This window comes from Siphateles boraxobius, unplaced genomic scaffold (genome assembly GCF_051911475.1).
Source record: "Siphateles boraxobius isolate OS27281-9 unplaced genomic scaffold, OSU_SipBor_1 1, whole genome shotgun sequence".
Lineage (NCBI taxonomy): Eukaryota > Metazoa > Chordata > Actinopteri > Cypriniformes > Leuciscidae > Siphateles > Siphateles boraxobius.
The window spans coordinates 12,094,987-12,114,322 of record NW_027508699.1 but is presented as its reverse complement, the minus strand read 5'-3'; the positions used below and the strand labels follow the sequence as shown (position 1 = coordinate 12,114,322).

The following is a 19,336-nucleotide window of genomic DNA, read 5'->3' as shown; positions in this document are numbered from 1 at the left end:
TACTTTGGGGTCCTCTTTCACCCAGTTTCATGTGGGAATAGTTTTGTGAGTGCCCCAGTACTCTTCAAGTAAACTCGGACCTCAGTTGCAGTTATGCACAAAGCCCCGCCCACCTCTCAGTTGTACAGCCCGCCCACTTTCTTTTATTGGAGGAATTATGTAGATTGCCTTCCACCCACTGGCTCTGATTGGACGGGGCGGAGCCATTAAAGGCCTGAGTGCCTACATCCCACCTCCTGTTCCACACACAATAACACTGCTTATGTTTTGCAAGAATTTTACATTGGCATTGCTTGAATGTCTTTTGTCTGCCTTCCCCTCTGAAGCCTCTCAGATGAAGGAGCAAAATGAAGAGGTGAACAGGCTACACTTCAGCACAGAGAAGACACAATACCAAACCTGTCATATTTAAGGTAAGATACACCCCTAAAATACAGATTTAATTCCGTCTCAATGTATTAATAAAGAACTCAGCGAAGTAAAGTCGGTCATTACTTGTGCCTCAATAAACTCCTAATGATTGATAATTAATAGTTAGTAAGGCAGTTGTTAAGTTTAAGTATTCGGTATACTGTAAGTACTAATAAACAGCCAGTATCCTAGTAATATGCATGCTAATTAGCAACTAGTTAATAATAAGGATTGGACCCTCAACTAAAGTGTGACCTTAGATTCAAAGAGTTTGAGCAAAGTTTATTTTATTTAGCTCTGGATGTCCACCAATGTACTTGTCTTTTTTTTTACTCTATTAGAATATTGTAAAAAAAAAAAAAAGAAAGAAAAAGTTTTTTAGTGCAATTTGGGTGTGTCGTTTTGATTTCATATGATAGCCTACATGTAATTTGTTCATTTTGCACAAATAAATTCTCAGGAAGTCCAAATCTCAAATCTGATGAAGTGATTGTTTCGCTAAACAATAGAGAGACGTCCTGGATTGCTTAGTTTGTGTGACAGGAGGTTTCAGATGGTGACTTGAAAAGACTCTTTTTGAATTTTTCTCAGACGCTTAGTGCTGAATGTTTCACATGTGTTTGATTATACAGTGAGTATGAATTTACTTTGCTGCATACACGTCTTCTCGTGTATCTGGTGTGCGTGCGCATATTGCTGTTGGCAAAGAGCCAAGATTGTCGACATGGTCCAAATACTGTGGACATGGAAACAAAATCGGAAAAAAGATGGAACAACACTCTAAGGACAAACAGACAGGCAGACAAACCGACAGACAGACAGACAGACAGATAGATAGATAGATAGATAGATAGATAGATAGATAGATAGATAGATAGATAGATAGATAGATAGATAGATAGATAGATAGATAGATAGATAGATAGATAGATCTCATTCTCATTCTCCAGTAGCAGAGACTCTTCATCACACCCTCTCTCCATAAAGTGAAATGGTGATGGGGATCAGAGAGCAGGAGAACAGATCTCTGGCTTCAGTCCTCCAGCCATCTCCAAACAGAGGAGAAAGAATGAGGATCTGAGCCAAGGAAACCACACTACTTACAGGGCCGAACAGGAAGACTGAAACGTCTGTCTATTGTGTGTGTTATAAATGTGAGTGAGTGAGAAAGTGTGCAGGACCAGCAGTCTGTTTTATGTAAAATGAATCAGGCCCACTTGCGTTGTTAAATGTGCATGTCAAAACACAGCCAGCATAACATATGCTATTCAGAGAAGAAACAGAGAACAGGTAGTGTCATATGACATCTTTTTAGTGAGAAGAGAAAAGCCACACAGTCATTTATAATTTATGGATTGTGCAGCAAAGTTTCCCTGTATATGAAGTAAAAACTTCAAGTTATAAGCGTCTAGTTTGAAACTCTCTGCAGGAATTGTTTGTTGCTCTCAAGTTTCCAGTTTGGTCTTTTTTTTCCATCCTCCAAGCCTGACCTAAAACCTGAAATTGTCAATTCCTTTCAGAGGACACTGTGTTTCAAATTTTGTTATTACAGCGGTAGCAGTTTTTAGTTTGTCATGAGTTTCAATCCAATTTGTGGTGTAAGAAAGAATGCTGTGGAGAGAAATGCATTTAATGAGAGGAGGGATATTTTTTCCCCGAGTGCTGCAAAAAAGGAAAGTGAACAATAATCATTACTGTGAAATGGAGTGTGTCGTACTCAGTGAACACAGACTACATTGTGAAAGTGACCAAAAAAATCTATAACAGTGGCTGAATTAAGATTCTGCATGAAAGCTGGTTGTATGGTAGAAACAATTACCAGCACTCATAATGATTTAGTATTTATATTACAGTTTTTGTAATACTGGTGCGAAATGTTCAGGCCAGAAATATACTCTACACAAGTACCCAAGGGGGCATTAACATCAAATTCTGTGTCTTTACACATCCAGCAATACATTTGACAGAGAGTGAGACAGAAAAATATCATATGGTACAACATTTAAATAAGCATATCAAGTAGTAGAAAACGTGTAAGATGTAGTAGTTTAGTTGATATCACTCTTGTAAAAGCTCTGGTGCAACATCAATGTGGCTATTAGTTTTGCGATCACAGTTTGCTCATTTAATTCATAAAGTTCACAATCATTCACTTCACACACATTTTTGCATAGTGATTTTAGAGGTTTATGTATAATCTCATCCTATGCTATACTCTTAGCTAACCTGTTATCCAAAAAACATGAGGAGTGAATGGGTCTGCTGAATATTTCTCCTTTTATTCTGTAGAATTTATTTGTTTTGAAGATATGATCCTGCCTTTCTGAATAAGGTATTCGCATCGGGCACATCCCAAGCAGAGGTGATGCTGGGGTCATGACACTGTATGTGTGTCTTAAGTAAATGTCCATGTACTTGTTTATGTTAAAAATGTGTGTCCATTCTTGCTCATAGAGGCCTACTGTCCCGCAGAGTTGACCTCTAATACATCTGTCTGGAAGATGTTAGTGATACCGAAGACCATGATTTACTGTTTCAGGTGTGTTTAATTAGGACTAGAGCTAAACTCTGCTGGAAGGTGGCCGTCCCGGAGCAGGATTGAACACCCCCGGCTTACTGGCTATTTATGAATTTTCAGGATACAGGAAACATTTGTCAGGAAACTTTCTATGAGTGTGTTTCAGGCAAGCATCCTGCAGCCCCATTTTCCTGTCAGCAGAAGACAGTATCAGCAATGCATTTTTGTCTGACAGTGCCCATATTCCTTGCTTGTTATATCAGTTCTTTCAGATCAGTCTGCCTTTGCGGGAACTGATGTATCTCATAACCAAAAAAAAAGATCAGCCCCTATTTCTGTGCTTGTCTGGCTTATCTCTATCAATATAGTATGGGACAGACAGGTATGAAGGAAGGACGACTGCAATTTTTGATAAGATGTATTCTTCAACTTGCGTGAGCTATGCCAAGGAGTGCATCTGTGGTTGTCTGTGTGTATGTGAGCCAGTGGAAGTGTTTGGTCTCAGCTGTTTGTGTGTTTACTGCATAGCTCACATTGTTTGGGCTGTGGCTGCTTCTGTGGTGCCTTGAAAGTGCTGCGTGGTCAAAGAGAGAAATGAGGAGAGAGACAGATAAGAAAGAGTCTGTCTCTGTAAATCTGCTGAATACTAATGCACAACCTACTCTCACCTCAACTTGTGTTCCCAACATTTAGAAGGTCTTGATTCTGTTTAAAATACACATCAAAAGTAACAGAAATGTATATTTGTCTTTAGGGGGTAAGAGACACAAACCAAAAGCCACATGAAGCTGAAAACAGACTTATGCTAAGAACAATGTATACCCAAAAAGGTATGAATTACCCATTTTTTGTTTATTTATAGCATGGTACAACATTTCCAATGATCAGAATAAATTTGGACCAATTTGCATACTGTGCATCACTTCTACAACACACCTTTGTGTTTTTCTTTTAGCGAATGGGATCTCTCCAAAAGAGAATGGGAGGCAAAGAAGACCGCCCTCCTATTCTGTAGAGACGCCCTATGGATTCCATCTGGACCTGGACTTCCTTAAATATGTGGATGACATTGAGAAGGGCAACACCATTAGGAGGGTGCCAATGCAGCGAAGGCAAAGAGGGCGAAATAATGGTGCCCTGTCACGTAACTTAAGCCTTCCAGGTTATGGGTGCAGAGCTACAGAGTGGAGCTCCATCAGTACTTTATGGCCCAAAACCAAACTAGGAGACTCTCAACAACATTTTGAGTTTCAATCTAGTGACAGTGTGTCTGCTGGCTATGCCAGGAGGGGAGAGCCCATCTACGCGTCCTTCACATCTGCAGAGATGGATGCTGATATTCAGGCTTTTGATGAGCAGCCTTTAGGACATTATGTCAGGCCAAATCTCTTGAGAGCCTCCAGTTTACCCTTGACTGTTTTACTGAGAAAACACTCTGAGTCAACCGATGGTCCAACTAGCCCCAGCAGCCCCAAGGAATATCTAATGGGGGAAAATGGTTCCTCTGAAGATGTATTCCATACATCCGACAGCAGGATGGGTAGGGCAAATGGGACCCTCCAGCGTCTCTCTGCAGCACTTGAACGAGTTGGGGAATTGGAAGAGGAGATCAGAGTCATTCCTGAGCTCAAAGCACAGATATGTATTTTGGAGGAGGAGCGAGAGAGGCTTTTAGTCAAGTTACATTCCCAAAACAAAACCACGGGGCCACTGAATGTTCCTATTGCTTCTCTACACATAAATAACTGGGACAGTCCCTCGTCTGCCAGAGAAAATCAAGACAAAGCAAGTGATGACTGGATGAATCGAGAATATGACCGGCTTGAGGAAAATGTCAAGGCTTCTTCTGAACAAGTTAATGCAGTTGCAATGCCTTCAACTAGAATTATTCCAGAGATAGAAAGACATAAGACAGTCTCACAAGAAAAAGATCTCTTAGATAATGGAGACAAAACCAAGTCTCTCACTGAAACTCTCCAGAGGAAAGTTGTTTTGTTGGAACAGAAACTTCATGAACTGGAGGTAGAGCTGGATAAGACAAGATTTCTGCTGAAGCAGCAAGTAGAGGAGAGTCATCTCAAGGATGAGAAGATTAAACAGTTGACTTTACAGCCTGTAATGGGGCACACACTGGCCAGGGTGATTTCATCTGAGATCTTCTCAGCAAGTAAACAAAATCTTGAACCTGTGGTAGAATTGCAGGAACCACTAATAAGTGAGCAAGAGATGCCAACAGAGGATGGAATCCCCCCTCAAGTTCTGGATAAACCTCCAGTATCTCATGCAGACATGGAGCACCATGTGAAAAGATTGCAAGAGCTCCTTCAGGAGCAGTGGGAATGCCTTTGCAAAGGCGACTCATCAGGACAAATGTCTTTCGATCACTTGCCACCAAGGGTCTGCACCATTCAAGAGCAGTTAGTAACTTTAGGTACCCTTCTATCCCTCTATGTGTTTCCTGCTGGGGATGTTTCTCAACCAGGTATGACTCTACACTTAGTCGTACCTCTAAGGATATAACAGCTTGTCACTGGGACATTACCCTCAAAAGTTACTAATATGCAACCTTCAGGGGTAGATAAGTTAAAAATGTTGATTTGTTGAGGGTACTGTCCCAGTGATAAGCTGCTCTACGTGCTCTTTTTTTCTGACCGTGTATAATAAACAAAATATTCTTGGCAATCTATGACATTTATTATGTGTATAATGCAATTTTGTCTTTTGTGGCCTTTCTGTGAATTTCAAGACTATAAAATGAAGGAAATTCTTCATGTAGTGAAAGGGAACCCCAAGACAGATCATCTGTGTAAAGACAGCACAAGAGAAAGGTAAATACACACTTTTTTTTACAGACTAATTCACTAAAACAGTAACTGCAGAATACTTATGCTCTTTGACCTTCAACTTTCTAAAGTGGGCGTGTGGAGACAGAGGGAGTAAGTAATGCTATCAAACTACAAGAGCATACAGAAGTGGATGCTGACCTCAACAAGAATACAACAAAGGAAGAAAGCAAACTATGGACCACATGGACAATGGACTCCAGTGTGCAGACACATAAAAGTAAAAATACAGAATTCAAACCAACAGAAGATATCGTATATGTAGAGACCACAAAAAAAGACGATCTGCACAAGCAAATAAGTCAGGGAAGAGCTCTAGAGGATCAGAAAGAGGAAGAGAGGAAGGTTCGCGATTGTTTGAGAGTGGACTCGGATCAGAAATCCCTGTCAATTAAGACGAACAGGTGAGCGGAACTGAATTCATCTTTAGATGTTACAACAATATCTTTCAGTAGTTTTCTTATAATTGTTTTGTTTTCTAGGGAAGCTGCTAATAAAGATTTCATAGAGGCATGTTGTTTCCTTAAAGACCATATGGATAAAGTGTCAGAACCTGATGACGAAACGGTAATATTCAAACTAACTAGTTTATATTTAATATTCCCAACTTGCACATTAATGGCCTGTTTTGGGCATTGGTGTGTAATAACTTAAAGCTAGTAACCGAAAGTTTGCTGGTCCAATCCATGCAGGGAATGAGACATGAACAATCAAACCCTTGGGTGTTTTCAGGCCTGTAGATCGTTTGCTTTGATCCGAAATAGGGATTCAAATTGTTACAATGTTGTAATTTTTTCTTGGTTCTGTTCTCTTTCACATGGCAACATTTCTAAATGGACCAAAATTTGTTAATACAAGTCTTGTGCGAGTAAACTATTCTCTCATTAGTCAAAGTACGTCTGTTTATGTTCTGGGATTGCGCTCATCATCCATCAGCTCCGTCGTTGTGCTGAACTGTTCCGTTTAACGATTAAAGCCCATCTCTTGAGACTCTTGCTAAACACCTTGTAAACGTTGTTATTTTTATACGTTTTGGACAGTTGTTCTAAAATATGTTAATCCGTCCAAATTTCAATCAGGCATTATCAAAACAAACTATTGCTTTTCATTCATACTGTACATTGTGAAACAGCATGGTTCATTGGTAGGTTGGGTGGGATTGCTTCCTCACCACAAGCCAACCGCTCCAGAGTTTGTTTTCAAGTGGGTCGAGACCACCTTTGTTCAGGCTTTCGTTTTGAAACACTCCAAACGACCCAGGTGTGAAAACTTAAATGAATATTTACTTCTTTTACTAAAATTGACTCTGCCAGTTAGACTGCCAGTTAAAGTTTTTCAATCCTCACAGTACCATGTGCTTGAAAAGGATTCTGTTGTTTTGTTTGTTGCTATTGTTGTATCCCTCTTTTGTGTGCTAACTTCAGTACTGGTCTTCTTCTTTGCTGATTTGCAGAGCAAGGCTCTCACTGTTGTGTTCCAGCAATGGTTTCATGTCTCTGCTGAAGAGGGGTCATGTCCCGATATTGTTGCTTTGTATCTCAGTGAGGTTAATTCACGAACACCTACAGTCCTTCAGTTCTTGGTCAACATGTTGGATGACAATGGGAACACCGCCCTGCATTATAGCGTGTCTCATTGTAACTTCAGCATCGTAAAGCTCCTTTTAGACACAGGTCAGTGGTAATATGTTCACTGTTTTTTTTGTGTCTCCTTTTAACTGCTTGGAATCACTTACTTAAAGCTAATGAAAGCAAAATATACTTCAGTGGGAAGGGTCGCATTGACTGTTTTCACAGTGATCAGCAAAAATAAAAAATAAAAAACTGAAAAATCCTATTGGAATTTTGTCGAGGGAACTAGAATGATGCTAACTTCCGGGTTGGCCTTACCATAGATATGTATACATAGATTCCTCATTTAGGACATTCGAGTGCAAGTTGACTGAGCGCTTGCAACCGTAGCTAGGGATATCTATATATATGAATAGACTTTAGCAGATGATTTTGATAAACAAACACAATACAAGACGGAGGTATCAGCTAAAACGGCATTAAAAAGTTACGATAGTAAAAGCAAAAACATTAAAAAGTACCATAGGAAAAAACTTGTAATATTGAGTTAATACATATAAAAACACAAACCAACACATTCTCACCTGTGAAAGATTATCCCATTTGAGAATTTATATCTTGGAGGTTTCACAACCAGACACTGTGCAATTTTGTGGCATCATTGATTCTGACTGTGAGTGACGACACGCAGACTGTGCCAAGATGGGGGGCAAGCCGATGTATCTGGAGCGGTCAGATGTGGCAATCTATGTATACATATATGGGCTTTATTTCATCTTGGACAATGGATTATTTGTGTGTGTTCTGTGCAGTCTTGTTATACTCTGCATATAGCAACATGCTAACGTCAAACTCAATAAATCAACTGTCAGTTTAATCTCTTTTGTGCTTCTTGTGAGTAGTGCTATATTTTTAGTGTGGTGAAATGTTCCAAATGAGTCACTTGTGGAGTTCCATTTAATTTTGGATGCTGCCTCAGAAAGCGGTAGACAGGAAGGGAGTTCACTAGCACTTAAAGCAGAGCAACTCTGTCCATATTCAACTTTGTTTGAATATTCACCTTGAGGTTGTTCACTTTCCAGCTTTATTTTTTTGATTTTACTTTTTTTGATTTTACTTTTAACACATTCTGTTGACTATAAGTACCATTGCACCTACAACTCTCATTAGTGTTAGTAGAGTATTAGTAGACTTGTAGGGTTAGGGTTAGAATACGTTGAAATGTAGCTGCAAAGTTGCTTATAGTCAGTAGAATGTATTTTGGAGGACCAACACAATAAAGTGTTAGCAGATGTTAAGCAGATAGTCTACTAAGACTCTAATGAGAGTTATTGTACATGTAGTTGCAAACAGAATGTGTTAAAGGTACCATCAAAATAAAGTTTTAGTAATGCAAATTGAAAAAGGGTTCCGTTTCAACTTTACAGTAGTACAAAAAGTGTCAATATTTATAAAGAGTATAAAGCCTAACCTAATCTAATAGACACTTATTGTGCTTGCTTAAACATAGGTGTATGTGAAGTGGACCTGAGGAACAAGTCTGGCTACACCGCTATCATGCTGGCCTCCTTGACAGCTGTAGAAACACCAGGAGACATGAAAGTGGTCCAGCAGCTGATTGAGCTTGGTGACGTCAACGCCTGTGTTGGCCAGGTGATGGTATTACCAACCAGATGGCACAATGTGCACTTTATATCAAATGATTTGTTTGAAATGTTTGCATTTTCTGTAATGTTTCAAAAGATGGATGTGTTTGCTTCTGTTTTTGTGTCTTTAGGTCGGACAGACAGCCCTCCACTTGGCAGTAAGACACGGACGTGTCCCAATGGTGCGTCTCCTGCTAGAACAGGGAGCGGATCCTAATGCCCAGGATCATGCAGGAACCACTCCACTGATCAGCGCCTGTGATCGGGGACACGTCAACATCGCGCGCATTTTGCTTGACGAAGCAAACTGCAATGTCAATTTAAAAGACAAGGTAATTTCTCTTGCATGCTAGCCCAAACCTTAACAAAAAATAAAAACAACATACTAGACGTTCATCTAAAAGTTGTCCTTCGGCTAAAAGGAAAGCTTTACAGCTACAATTATGATTGTACAGAAGATGTTTTACAAATTAGTACAACATGGCCACGATTTTTACTAAAACGATGGAAATAGTTAAAATGTGGCCATGATTTGATAAGTCTTGAGAAGGAATTGTTAATTCATAGTCATAATATCTTTCTTGCCATATGCAGGCATACAAGGAAATGCCTATTGCTATAATAATTCTTACAGTACATGCAAATGAATAGCTTTATACAATTGTTGAATATACAGCTAGAAAAAGTCTGTTCTGAATGATTTTTATTAGGTACAATAGGTGCTTATTTCATTTTTAATGTCAGGCTTTATATAGGCTATTTGTCATATTTACACATACATTAGATCTTTGCATTGTCAAATTACTTTTCAAGTCATTTTAGAATGCAAATTTCAATGTTGCTTCCCCCATTTACCTGCACATGAATGCATATTTATATTTTGCAATATACAGAAGTGAGCAAATTTTTCATAAAAAATGAGTTTATGCACTGTAACAAAAATAGAAGCTGCACTTTAGTGCTTTTAAACCCTCCATAATGGCTTGACTTCAAATTTAAGGGGCATTACAAACACAATTCAGTCAATATGATTGGCTGTGGAATCATCATCTGTGGCAAGAGCTGTCCCTAAATTTCATAAAAATTCTGCATTTGTCTGTTTTTTTATATTTTGGTGAAAAAGAAAACAATGAAACTTTGTAGGAGGAAATCAACAGCTTTTTCGAGTATGTTCAGTGTGAGTTGACAGAGCCGTTTCTGCTAGGCACAACTGTAAAAAACTGCGCCACCTACTGGACACAAATCTGTCTGAACTCCAGAAACGGTCATTTCATGTTAAAGGGTTAGTTCACCCAAAAATGAAAATGATCGCTCCAAGCCCGTAAGACCTCCGTTCATCTTCAGAACACAGTTTAAGATATTTTAGATTTAGTCCGAGAGCTTTTTGTCCCTACATTGAAAATGTATGTACGGTATACTGTCCTTGTCCAGAAAGGAAATAAAGACATCATCAAAGTAGTCCATGTGACATCAGTGGGTTAGTTAGAATGTTTTGAAGCATCGGAAATACATTTTGGTCCAAAAATAACAAAAACTAGGACTTTATTCAGCATTGTATTGTCTTCCGGTCTTTATTTTCTTTCTGGACAAGGACAGTATACCGTTCATACATTTTCAATGGAGGGACAAAAAGCTCTCGGACTAAATCTAAAATATCTTAAACTGTGTTCTGAAGATGAACGGAGGTCTTACGGCCTTGGAGCGACATGAGGGTGAGTCATTAATGACATCATTTTCATTTTTGGTTGAACTAACCCTTTAACACGGAAGCCTCACTCTTCAAAACAGCAACAGGAAGTAATGTATATGTGAAAGACAGCTCAGGAATAAGGTGTTGGTCTAATCACTTTCTGTGTTCTGTCTTTATCGCCTCTATATCAGAGAATGAGGAAGAAAAAGAAAGCAAAATAATGTGAATGCATGTAAGACAAAATGAAATATGTCAAGTCCACAGCTGAAACTAGCATGTTTGTCAAGTCACATCTGTGTCACATCAACACAACTGAAGATCTGCTCTGAGAACTAATAAATCCTCTAAAACAGAGCAGGTGCTGTAAAGACTTCCTGCGATTTTCCAGGCAGAAGTTTCCTGTTTAATGTCTATCTGTTCAATTTGCCCATATGACATTCAGGGAATGATGAATAATGACCACACACACACACACACACACACATGAAGGGGGAAAAATGATTTGAACCACATTTACCACTGATGTCAATTGGTAAATGTGGGGGGAAAATTATTTGAGTTTGGTTCAAATCATTTTTTGATAAAGAAAAAATACATAACGATATCCACATGCTGTTTAGATCTGAGTATATCTCATGGATTGTTATCTATCATATTCATACATCTGTGTTTTGTCTCTAGGCTGGTCGCAGCGCGTTATCTCTGGCAACACAAGCCTCTCATACAGAGATAGCAGACCTTCTGAAGGCCCGCACAGAAACCAAAAGCTCAGACAAATGCAAGGTGTCTTAGCGTGGATCTCGCAGTCATTTAAACATTCATGTACAGCTACTGCTAAAAAAGATCAGCAATAAAATGTCAATATTAAAATTAGAACATTAATAGTAGGCCTAGTTTGCTAATGTAAAGCTTGTCAATGTAAATATAACAGTTCCAAAACTGACAATAAAATTTAAAGACATTTATACCACTCTGGTCAGGAAAATGTTTTGAAATTAACCCATGTTTGATTTTTAGTCATTTTATGTCAATGAAATAAACTATTCAATAAAACATGTCAAATCCTTTGGGTGGTTGACTGTGCATTTAAGACCAACACAATTGAATACGATCCTTCTGGCATCTTTAAGTAACATATTTTGCTTATCTAGAGGATTCAGTACGGTAAATCATCTGAAGAGAATCCTTGACCATGTACATCTAGATATACAGAAAGTCACTGTGGAAAAGGTAAGCATACAAGTGGGTGAATGCTGTTAATACACGGCATTATATTTTGAGCTACAGTGGTGTTGTTAAAAAGCAAACACTTTTCACTGTAGTGACACAATTCCTGAGGCAGTCTAAAAAGATAGTGATCTAGAATGGAAGACTAAACACCATATGTCTCGTTTGAGAAATAACAGAATCTTAAATTAAGCATAAAAATGAAGGATTGCGATAATGTTACTTGCAGTTTTTTAAAATGTTTCCAACGTTTGAATTGCATAACCAGCAACATATGTTCCCTTTCAGTCGATAACGTCGGACGTAGTCGACGCGACTGAAATGGGATCACGCTAGGGAGCCTATCATCTTCGAGTACTATTGAACGAGCCAATGTAATTGGCGTGCGTGATTCGCATCACACACTCCGCCCCCGCGGCGCGGGTATAAATACGGAAGTGGATGCACGCACTAGTTGCCTTTCGCTTCGGAGCCGATCGTTTGATGTCTCTGAGAGTGCTGTTGTCTACAACGAGCGAGTGTGTCGGTGTTCTTCAGGAAGACTCTCCCAGTGCTGGTGTTCTACAGCGCGAGTGCAGCGGTGATCGCGAGCTTTGAGCTCTCAACTGCTGTTTTAACAGCAACAAATTTCTAAATGTTTGTGTGTGTTGATGGCTGGTTAGAGGGCGGAAAAGTGAGTGCTTCACTGTTTCAGTTCTCTGTTCAGTGTTGCCGCGGTCATTTCCCTGTGTGCTCCGGCACTGGTGACGGTCCTATTTTCTGAAAGAGCAACACGGGTGCGTTTGCGTCTTTTTCAAGATGTCATTCCGCCCGTGCGTTTCTGGGTGCGGTCGTTCCCTGTCTCTCTCTGATGGTCACAACTGTTGTGTCACGTGTTTGGCTTACAGCACGCTGAGACAGCTTTTGTGGACAGCTCATGTTTTCACTGTGGGAACATGACTGTCGCAGTGTTGAGGGCGAGACTCGCCTTCGTTCGCGGAGAGCGAGTCCCCATTACCATGCCCCACCCTCGGGTGCTGTGTGGGATGGGTGACCGGAGGATAGTGTTGGATGTCCCGCCCGGTAACCATTCCCTGTGGGCTCCTCACTCCTCCCTTCCACTGCAACCACTGGAGCCTCCTGTGTTGTCTGCTGGTCCATCTGTAATGGGTGGGCCAGCGGTTTCACTCGGGGCTCCCCTGGAGGACAGGACGCCGATTGCAGCATCAGAGGGTGAGCTGACTTCTGGAGATGATGACTCGGCTGCATTGTCTCCCTCCGGGAGTTCAATGTTGCCCGAGCCGGATCCAGAATTATCAGCTATGCTGAAACGGGCCGCCGAGGCTGCCGGGCTCGAGTGGAACCTCCACCGTGTCCCGTTCAGTCTCGGTTGGAATCTGGAGTTTGGTATCTTGGGGCGGGCCGCGCTGGTTCTCAGCTCGCCGCCCCAGTGCCTTTCTTTCCCGAAATGCATGGAGAGCTTATCAGGTGGTGAACAGCATCTTTCTCTGCCAGAAACTGCCTGAATAGCTTTTCCCCCTCATTACCCTTGATGGAGGAACGGTGAAGGGTTGCGAGGTGTCCCTCCATTGGAGCGGTCTGTCGACACAGGTGCACCTGTGTCCGGCGGCCGCTGCCTTTTGGGGGGATCCTCGTCTCCCCCCTAAGGCCTGTGAGTTTCGTCCGTTCCGACGGGCAGAGCTTACAAGGCCTGTGGGCAAGCCCCTTCCTCTTGCGTGCCATGGCGTTGCTGCAGGCTAGGGCACCCATGGCATGCACGAGGGTAATCCAGACCGTGCGCTCATAGGTGAGCACCGCACTGCATCCGACCTCACCCTCCGGGGTACGGGTGTCGTAGCGTGCGTGATCGGTCTGGCGATGTCCACCTTGGTGGTCCAGTAGCGCCTTCGTTGGCTCAGCCTGGTTGGTATGGCGGATGCGGACAAGGTTCGGTTCCTGGTCTCCCCAATTTCCCAGGTTGGGCTGGTCGGCGACGCGGTGGAGAACTGCATCAAACAGTTCTCTGCCGCTCAAGCGCAGACGGAGGTCATCCGGCACATCCTGCCCCGGTGGCCAGCTGCTGCCTCCACCCGCCGCCGGTGGCAGCTCCTCCGCCTGCTCGTCGCCGTGGGCGTTCTCCGGCCGCCGCTCCTGCTGGCCCTCCGCAGCAGCCTCCACCCAGGCCTCAGCAGGGAGCCGGCCGCAGTAGAGACGCCCAGCCCGCTCCAGGCGCTGCCAAGCCAGGTGGCAAGCGACAGCGAAAGCATTCCGGAGCGGGCCGCCCAGGAATGGATGAGATGCTCTTGGAGTGGCACGATCACTCCCTCCCCCCGGGTGAGGGCCGGGTGGAGCCTTTGTTTGTGTGTGTGTCTGTTCCGCCGCTGGCTCCCTAAAAAAAAAAAAAAAAAAGCGGAGCAAGCGGTACCCACACTTCAAAGAGAGAGCAATTTCATCTGTTCCTGGGTCCCAAGAGGGCCAGTCTGGCGGGTGTGACCCTGTATAGCCTTACACCCCTCAGCTCCCCCTTGGTCGCCAGCAGGCAGCTTGGTGCGTTCGAGGACCCGGTCATCCGCCTTCTCACGCGCCCCCTGCCGCTTGTGGAGACAGGTAAGTGTTGCACAGCACACTAACACCACTCTCTCTACTTTGCTGCCCCACCTCAGGCTCGGCTACCCCGCTCAAGTCAGTGATAGTCATCACATTAGGTGTTGAGCAGACGTGCTCCTGAAAATTCAGTGATATTCATCACACCGAGTGTTGAGCAGTGCTCCTGACTTGTGCGTGCTTATCTTATCCTGCTGGCGAAGGATTTGATATAGCCGCTCCTCCAGCCGGTACGAAGGCCAGTTGTAAACTCGTTCTTCGTGCTACTAGGTGGTGGGTCGTGACCATCTTGGCCCAAGATTGGTCTGCAGCTTTGACCTGAAAGACATGTGCTTCAGATCTCTACCTCCCGCACCGCAGGCCATCCTGTGTGTTGCGTCTAAGGGTGGAGTATCAGTACAGTGTCCTTCCCCTCGAGTGCTCCAGAGCCCGTTGGGTCTTCAGGTCAACTGGAAGAGAGTAATCTCGCCCACGGGCTGAGTATCTCTTTTCTAGTTTTGGAGAGGTACTCGGTCCAACATGTCTCTCCAATGAGAATGTGTTCAGCTGGTGTTGAAGTGAGAAAGGGTCCCACTGAAAGAACTTTCAGAGGCTCCTGGGGTATATGGTAGTCGCAGCCTTTGGCTCCCTCCATATGTGACCGCTTCAGCGCTAGCTTCACGATCGAGTCCCGAGGTGACCGTGGCAGAGCAGCTCACCCTGTGTGACTATAGTTCATCCCGGTCTGCTGCCAAACCCTCTTCAACAGAGGGGCCATGTACAAAGGGCGTGTTTTAACGGGGGCCTGGGCGACCCCCGACTACACGGGCATTCGTGCCTCGAGTTGTTAGACATTGCGACCGTTGCGCAAGCTTCCCTTGCATGTCACAAACTCACCCGTCACCTCCTCCTTGGAGTCAGACGCTTCTGAGGGCGCCTTATTCCACTCCTCCTGCTTACTCAATCGTGCCGCCATCGAGCCTCACGACAGTTATAGCCAGGGCAAGTGGAGACTCCATCCCCTGGGTCCGGCTGGGTCATGACCATTCCGGGGCCGCTCAGTTGCCCCCCCGGTTTTATTTTTCCGCCAGTGTTTGGGTAAACCGAGCGGACTACCCTTGGACAAACACTGGGACTCAGCGGCCCCAGGGGCCCGCAGAAATGCGTTTAACCCCAGTGAGCCTTCTAAAAGTGACTGCGACTCATGGTCGCCTTGCGCCTGCAAGTCAGTGAAATCATCACTCTTCATGTTGAGCAGATTTGCTCCTGAAACTCAGTGAAGTTCATCGCACTCTGGTGTTGAGCAGCAATGCTCCTGTAGCTCAGTGAGTCCATCACAGGTAGCTCAGTGAATTCATCACACGCAGTGCTGAGCAGAAATGCTCCTGGTGCTCAGTGAAGTTCCTCGCACTCAAGGGTTGAGCAGAAATGCTCCTGAAGCTCAGTGAGTTTATCACACTCAGGTGTTGAGCAGTAATGCTCCTGAAGCTCAGTGAACTTGTCACACTCAAGTGCTGAGCAGAAATGCTCCTGTCGCTCAGTGAGGTTCTTCGTACTCAAGTGTTGAGCAGAAATGCTCCTGAAGCTCGGTGAGTTTATCACACTCAGGTGTTGAGCAGGAATGCTCCTGAAGCTCAGTGAACTTGTCACACCCAAGTGCTGAGCAGAAAATGCTCCTGAAGCCCAGTGATCTTCACATGTTGTGTTGAGCAATGCTCCTGTCTTTTGCGCCCGTCACTTGCACCTACGTGCCATGTCAGGAGAGGAACAGGTCTTCATAGTTGCCCCTCATTGGCCCAACTAGACCTGGTTCCCTTCAACAGCCTTCCTGACTTCCCCTGGATTCGGGGACGGGGCACGATGGCACACGCGTTCTTCCCCCGGAGATTCCGGGCGGTCTTACATCCGAACGCGGAGGTTCAGGTGGCTATCACAAGAACATGTGTTAGTTACCATCACTTCTGCGAGCACCCCCTAGAATTGGGTAGCGTGCTTACGCCTTTAGAAGTGGAACCTAGTCGTTGAGTGCGTCTTCTCCCCTGAGGAGATCCTGAAAGCTTTCGATCACTTCAGTGCTCTCTTTCCTGCAAAATGGGTTGCAGTAGGCTGTTTTCCTAAATCACCCTCAAAATGATGTTGCCTCGGTGTTTAAACGACGCTCATCGTGTTGCAGAAGTATGCAGAAGCACGTTCTGATCGTCAGGTTCCTGAGGAGCAAGGTCTTGTAAATCCTTGTGTCCCTCTTTATCCTCTTGGGCCTTGTCCCTGGTGCGACTGCACTGCAGAGACCGCCCCTGAGCCACTGCGGGTAGTGAGTTAAAAATTCTGTTATATCAGTTCTCCTGCTCGCGTGGTCTCTACTAGAGGGTAGGGACTTGCTCGCTTTCGGTCAACGTATTGTGCCTGGAGTCTGGGCCGGCTAACTCTCACAAGCTGAGACCCCGGCTCGGATTGTGCCCAAGGTTCCTACCTCTCCCGTAATAGGAGCAGGTGGTGAGCCTGCAAGCGCTGCCCTGGAGGAGGCAGATCCAGCCCTGGCTTCTCTGTCCGATTCGCTTGGACGTGTACAGAATGCAAGTCATAGACCTCAGACCAGCTCTTCAAATATCTGTTGGAATTCAGCAGAGAGGGAAGGCTGTTTCCATGCAAAGTTGCACTTAGTGCTTGCCTTCATTTCGGCAAAGATCCGAGATGCAACATGTCCACTTAGGTGTTGAGCTCCTCTATGATGAGTGTAAAGTGCTCCGCCTGGGCGTTGACGATATACTTTGCTAAACAGATTCTAGAGTTGGGGGCTGGACGACACCTAGTTGAACCGCTGCTTCCCGTGGGCTCCCTTCTCATGAAGCCAGTTTCACCGTGAGCCCGGTTCAAGTGTCGGCTTGCTGCGCCATTCCCCTCCTATGGACTGGATACGTGCGCCTTTCTACTCCAGTTGAGTTCCCTTAAAATTGAACCCTGTTGAGTTCCTCCACACCCCTCCGACGTCGGACGTGCGGAACGTCTGGTGTTAGGCCTACCACTCGTAAGCAGTGTGGAACCTGTGTTAGGCTGGGTCCATATGTTGCGGTCCCTTCGGTGACCCCATATGTGTATTCTTCCACGATACGGCTCCCTGCGGTGAGCCCGTGTCTTCCCTCGGCAGAGTCTCTCTGCCGTCACTGTCCGGTGTCTCTCCCCCCGTCTTAGGCTGGAGCCACCCCAGTGACATTCCATATGTTAGACTGCCCGGTTTCCGCCCAGTTCATATGTGTATTCTCCACATTTCCTCCCTCGGGTTGGATGTGGCTTCCGCAGCGTCCCTTCCTTCCAACGTACGGGGAACGCTTTCCCAGTGGTCCTGTAGGAACAGCAGTGACTTCCCTGGCCTAAGCCCTGTCCTTCCCCGCCTTAAGTTTGCGGGGGCATCAGGAGGCTTTTGTTTAGGCACTGGAAGGTGGCAGCGTTAGTGGCGTGTTCAATGGTTGATCCCATTTCAGTCGCGTCGACTACGTCCGACGTTATCGACTGAAAGGGAACGTCCTGGTTGCGTATGCAACCCACCGTTCCCTGAAGGAGGGAACGGAGGACGTAGTCCCCTTGCCACTACCGCTGGACCACCGCTGACCCCGGGTTACTCTCGGCTCCTCAGCGAAAAGCAACTAGTGCGTGCATCCACTTCCGTATTTATACCCGCGCCGCGGGGGCGGAGTGTGTGATGCGAATCACGCACGCCAATTACATTGGCTCGTTCAATAGTACTCGAAGATGATAGGCTCCCTAGCGTGATCCCATTTCAGTCGCGTCGACTACGTCCTCCGTTCCCTCCTTCAGGGAACGGTGGGTTGCATACGCAACCAGGACGTTTGGCTTTTCGGTAGCTCACCTGTTAGACAGCATTCCCCTTATAACGGAGCATCCGCTGTGGGTCCTGTGCAAACAAAAGTCACGATAAAAGAGCTTAAAGACTTGTAAAAGTGTTCAGTGTTTTAAGCTCACGTTTGCTTTTGTTAACTCTCTCGGTTCAGGGCCGTGTTTAGAGTGTGTGCTACGCTTTTTCTAACGTGATAGAGCATTAACCTTTTAGCGCCTCTTAGGCCGCATTTACATAAGTGACCCAATTTGATTATTTTCCTCCCATGTGGCACAGATCGGATATAACCCATGAAGGAAGCTGTAAAAAAGCACATGGATTCCGATATTCTCCGATCGGTTTCAGGCCTCATTCATAAGTGGAAATAAGTCTAATAAGACAGATCGGATATTCCCCTGCCAATGCGAGTCCGTCATTATCAAAAGCGAAGGTGCCGAATGACGTCAACTCAAGTGGACACCAACGGTGATCACATGTCTCTTGTTAATGCTGAAATGGAGGACTAAGGCTCAACCCAATATTTTGCTGATCTTTAAAGCTTGCATTATCATTTTGTCTGCTTCCATGGCAAATTGTGCCGTTTTTTCTTCCTTTTCGACCCAAGTCTTTCCTCGTCAGTATTGGGTTGTTTCGCCAAGTGTCTAGCAAAGTCACTTGAAGGTAAGCCTGCAACCTTCGCTCAAAAAGCGCAACGTCTGGTAATGTCAATGGAGGAGAGGCTTCACTACACTGAATAAACAGCTTTTTTGGGAAAACAAATTTAATAAATCGACAGTCCATCAGCTAATCTTTAACATGTATGCTCTTAAAGATTTGTTTTGGATTTATCTATTTCTAGAGTTGCTGTTTGGCGAGAGGTATGATTCAGTTTACGGCAATTCTCATTCATTTCTATGGTATCCGAAAAAAAAATGTTATTGACTGTCACAGAACTCTGAAAATTGGCGTCAAGACTGTAATGTGATTGGTTATCAAGGCACACGTGATCCAAGTTAGCCGTTACACTTTTTTCAAT

General features: G+C 44.3%; 1 protein-coding gene across 2 annotated transcripts; it reads left to right on the top strand.

Moving 5' to 3' along the window:
- The first annotated feature begins 234 nt into the window (after nt 1–234).
- On the top strand, nt 235–11,746 carry LOC143716393 (KN motif and ankyrin repeat domain-containing protein 4-like). Of its 2 annotated transcripts, none has more exons than XM_077209035.1 (10): nt 235–413; nt 3,684–3,759; nt 3,885–5,411; nt 5,706–5,757; nt 5,844–6,176; nt 6,255–6,339; nt 7,226–7,445; nt 8,854–8,996; nt 9,121–9,321; nt 11,361–11,746. In XM_077209035.1, the coding sequence occupies exons 2-10, from the start codon at nt 3,732–3,734 to the stop codon at nt 11,469–11,471; spliced, it is 2,700 nt and encodes an 899-aa protein (XP_077065150.1). In that variant the 5' UTR covers nt 235–413; nt 3,684–3,731; the 3' UTR covers nt 11,472–11,746. The 2 variants fall into 2 exon arrangements, with proteins under 2 accessions (XP_077065150.1, XP_077065082.1); XM_077208967.1 differs by having other exon boundaries at nt 5,676–5,757.
- Nucleotides 11,747–19,336: the final 7,590 nt, after the last annotated feature.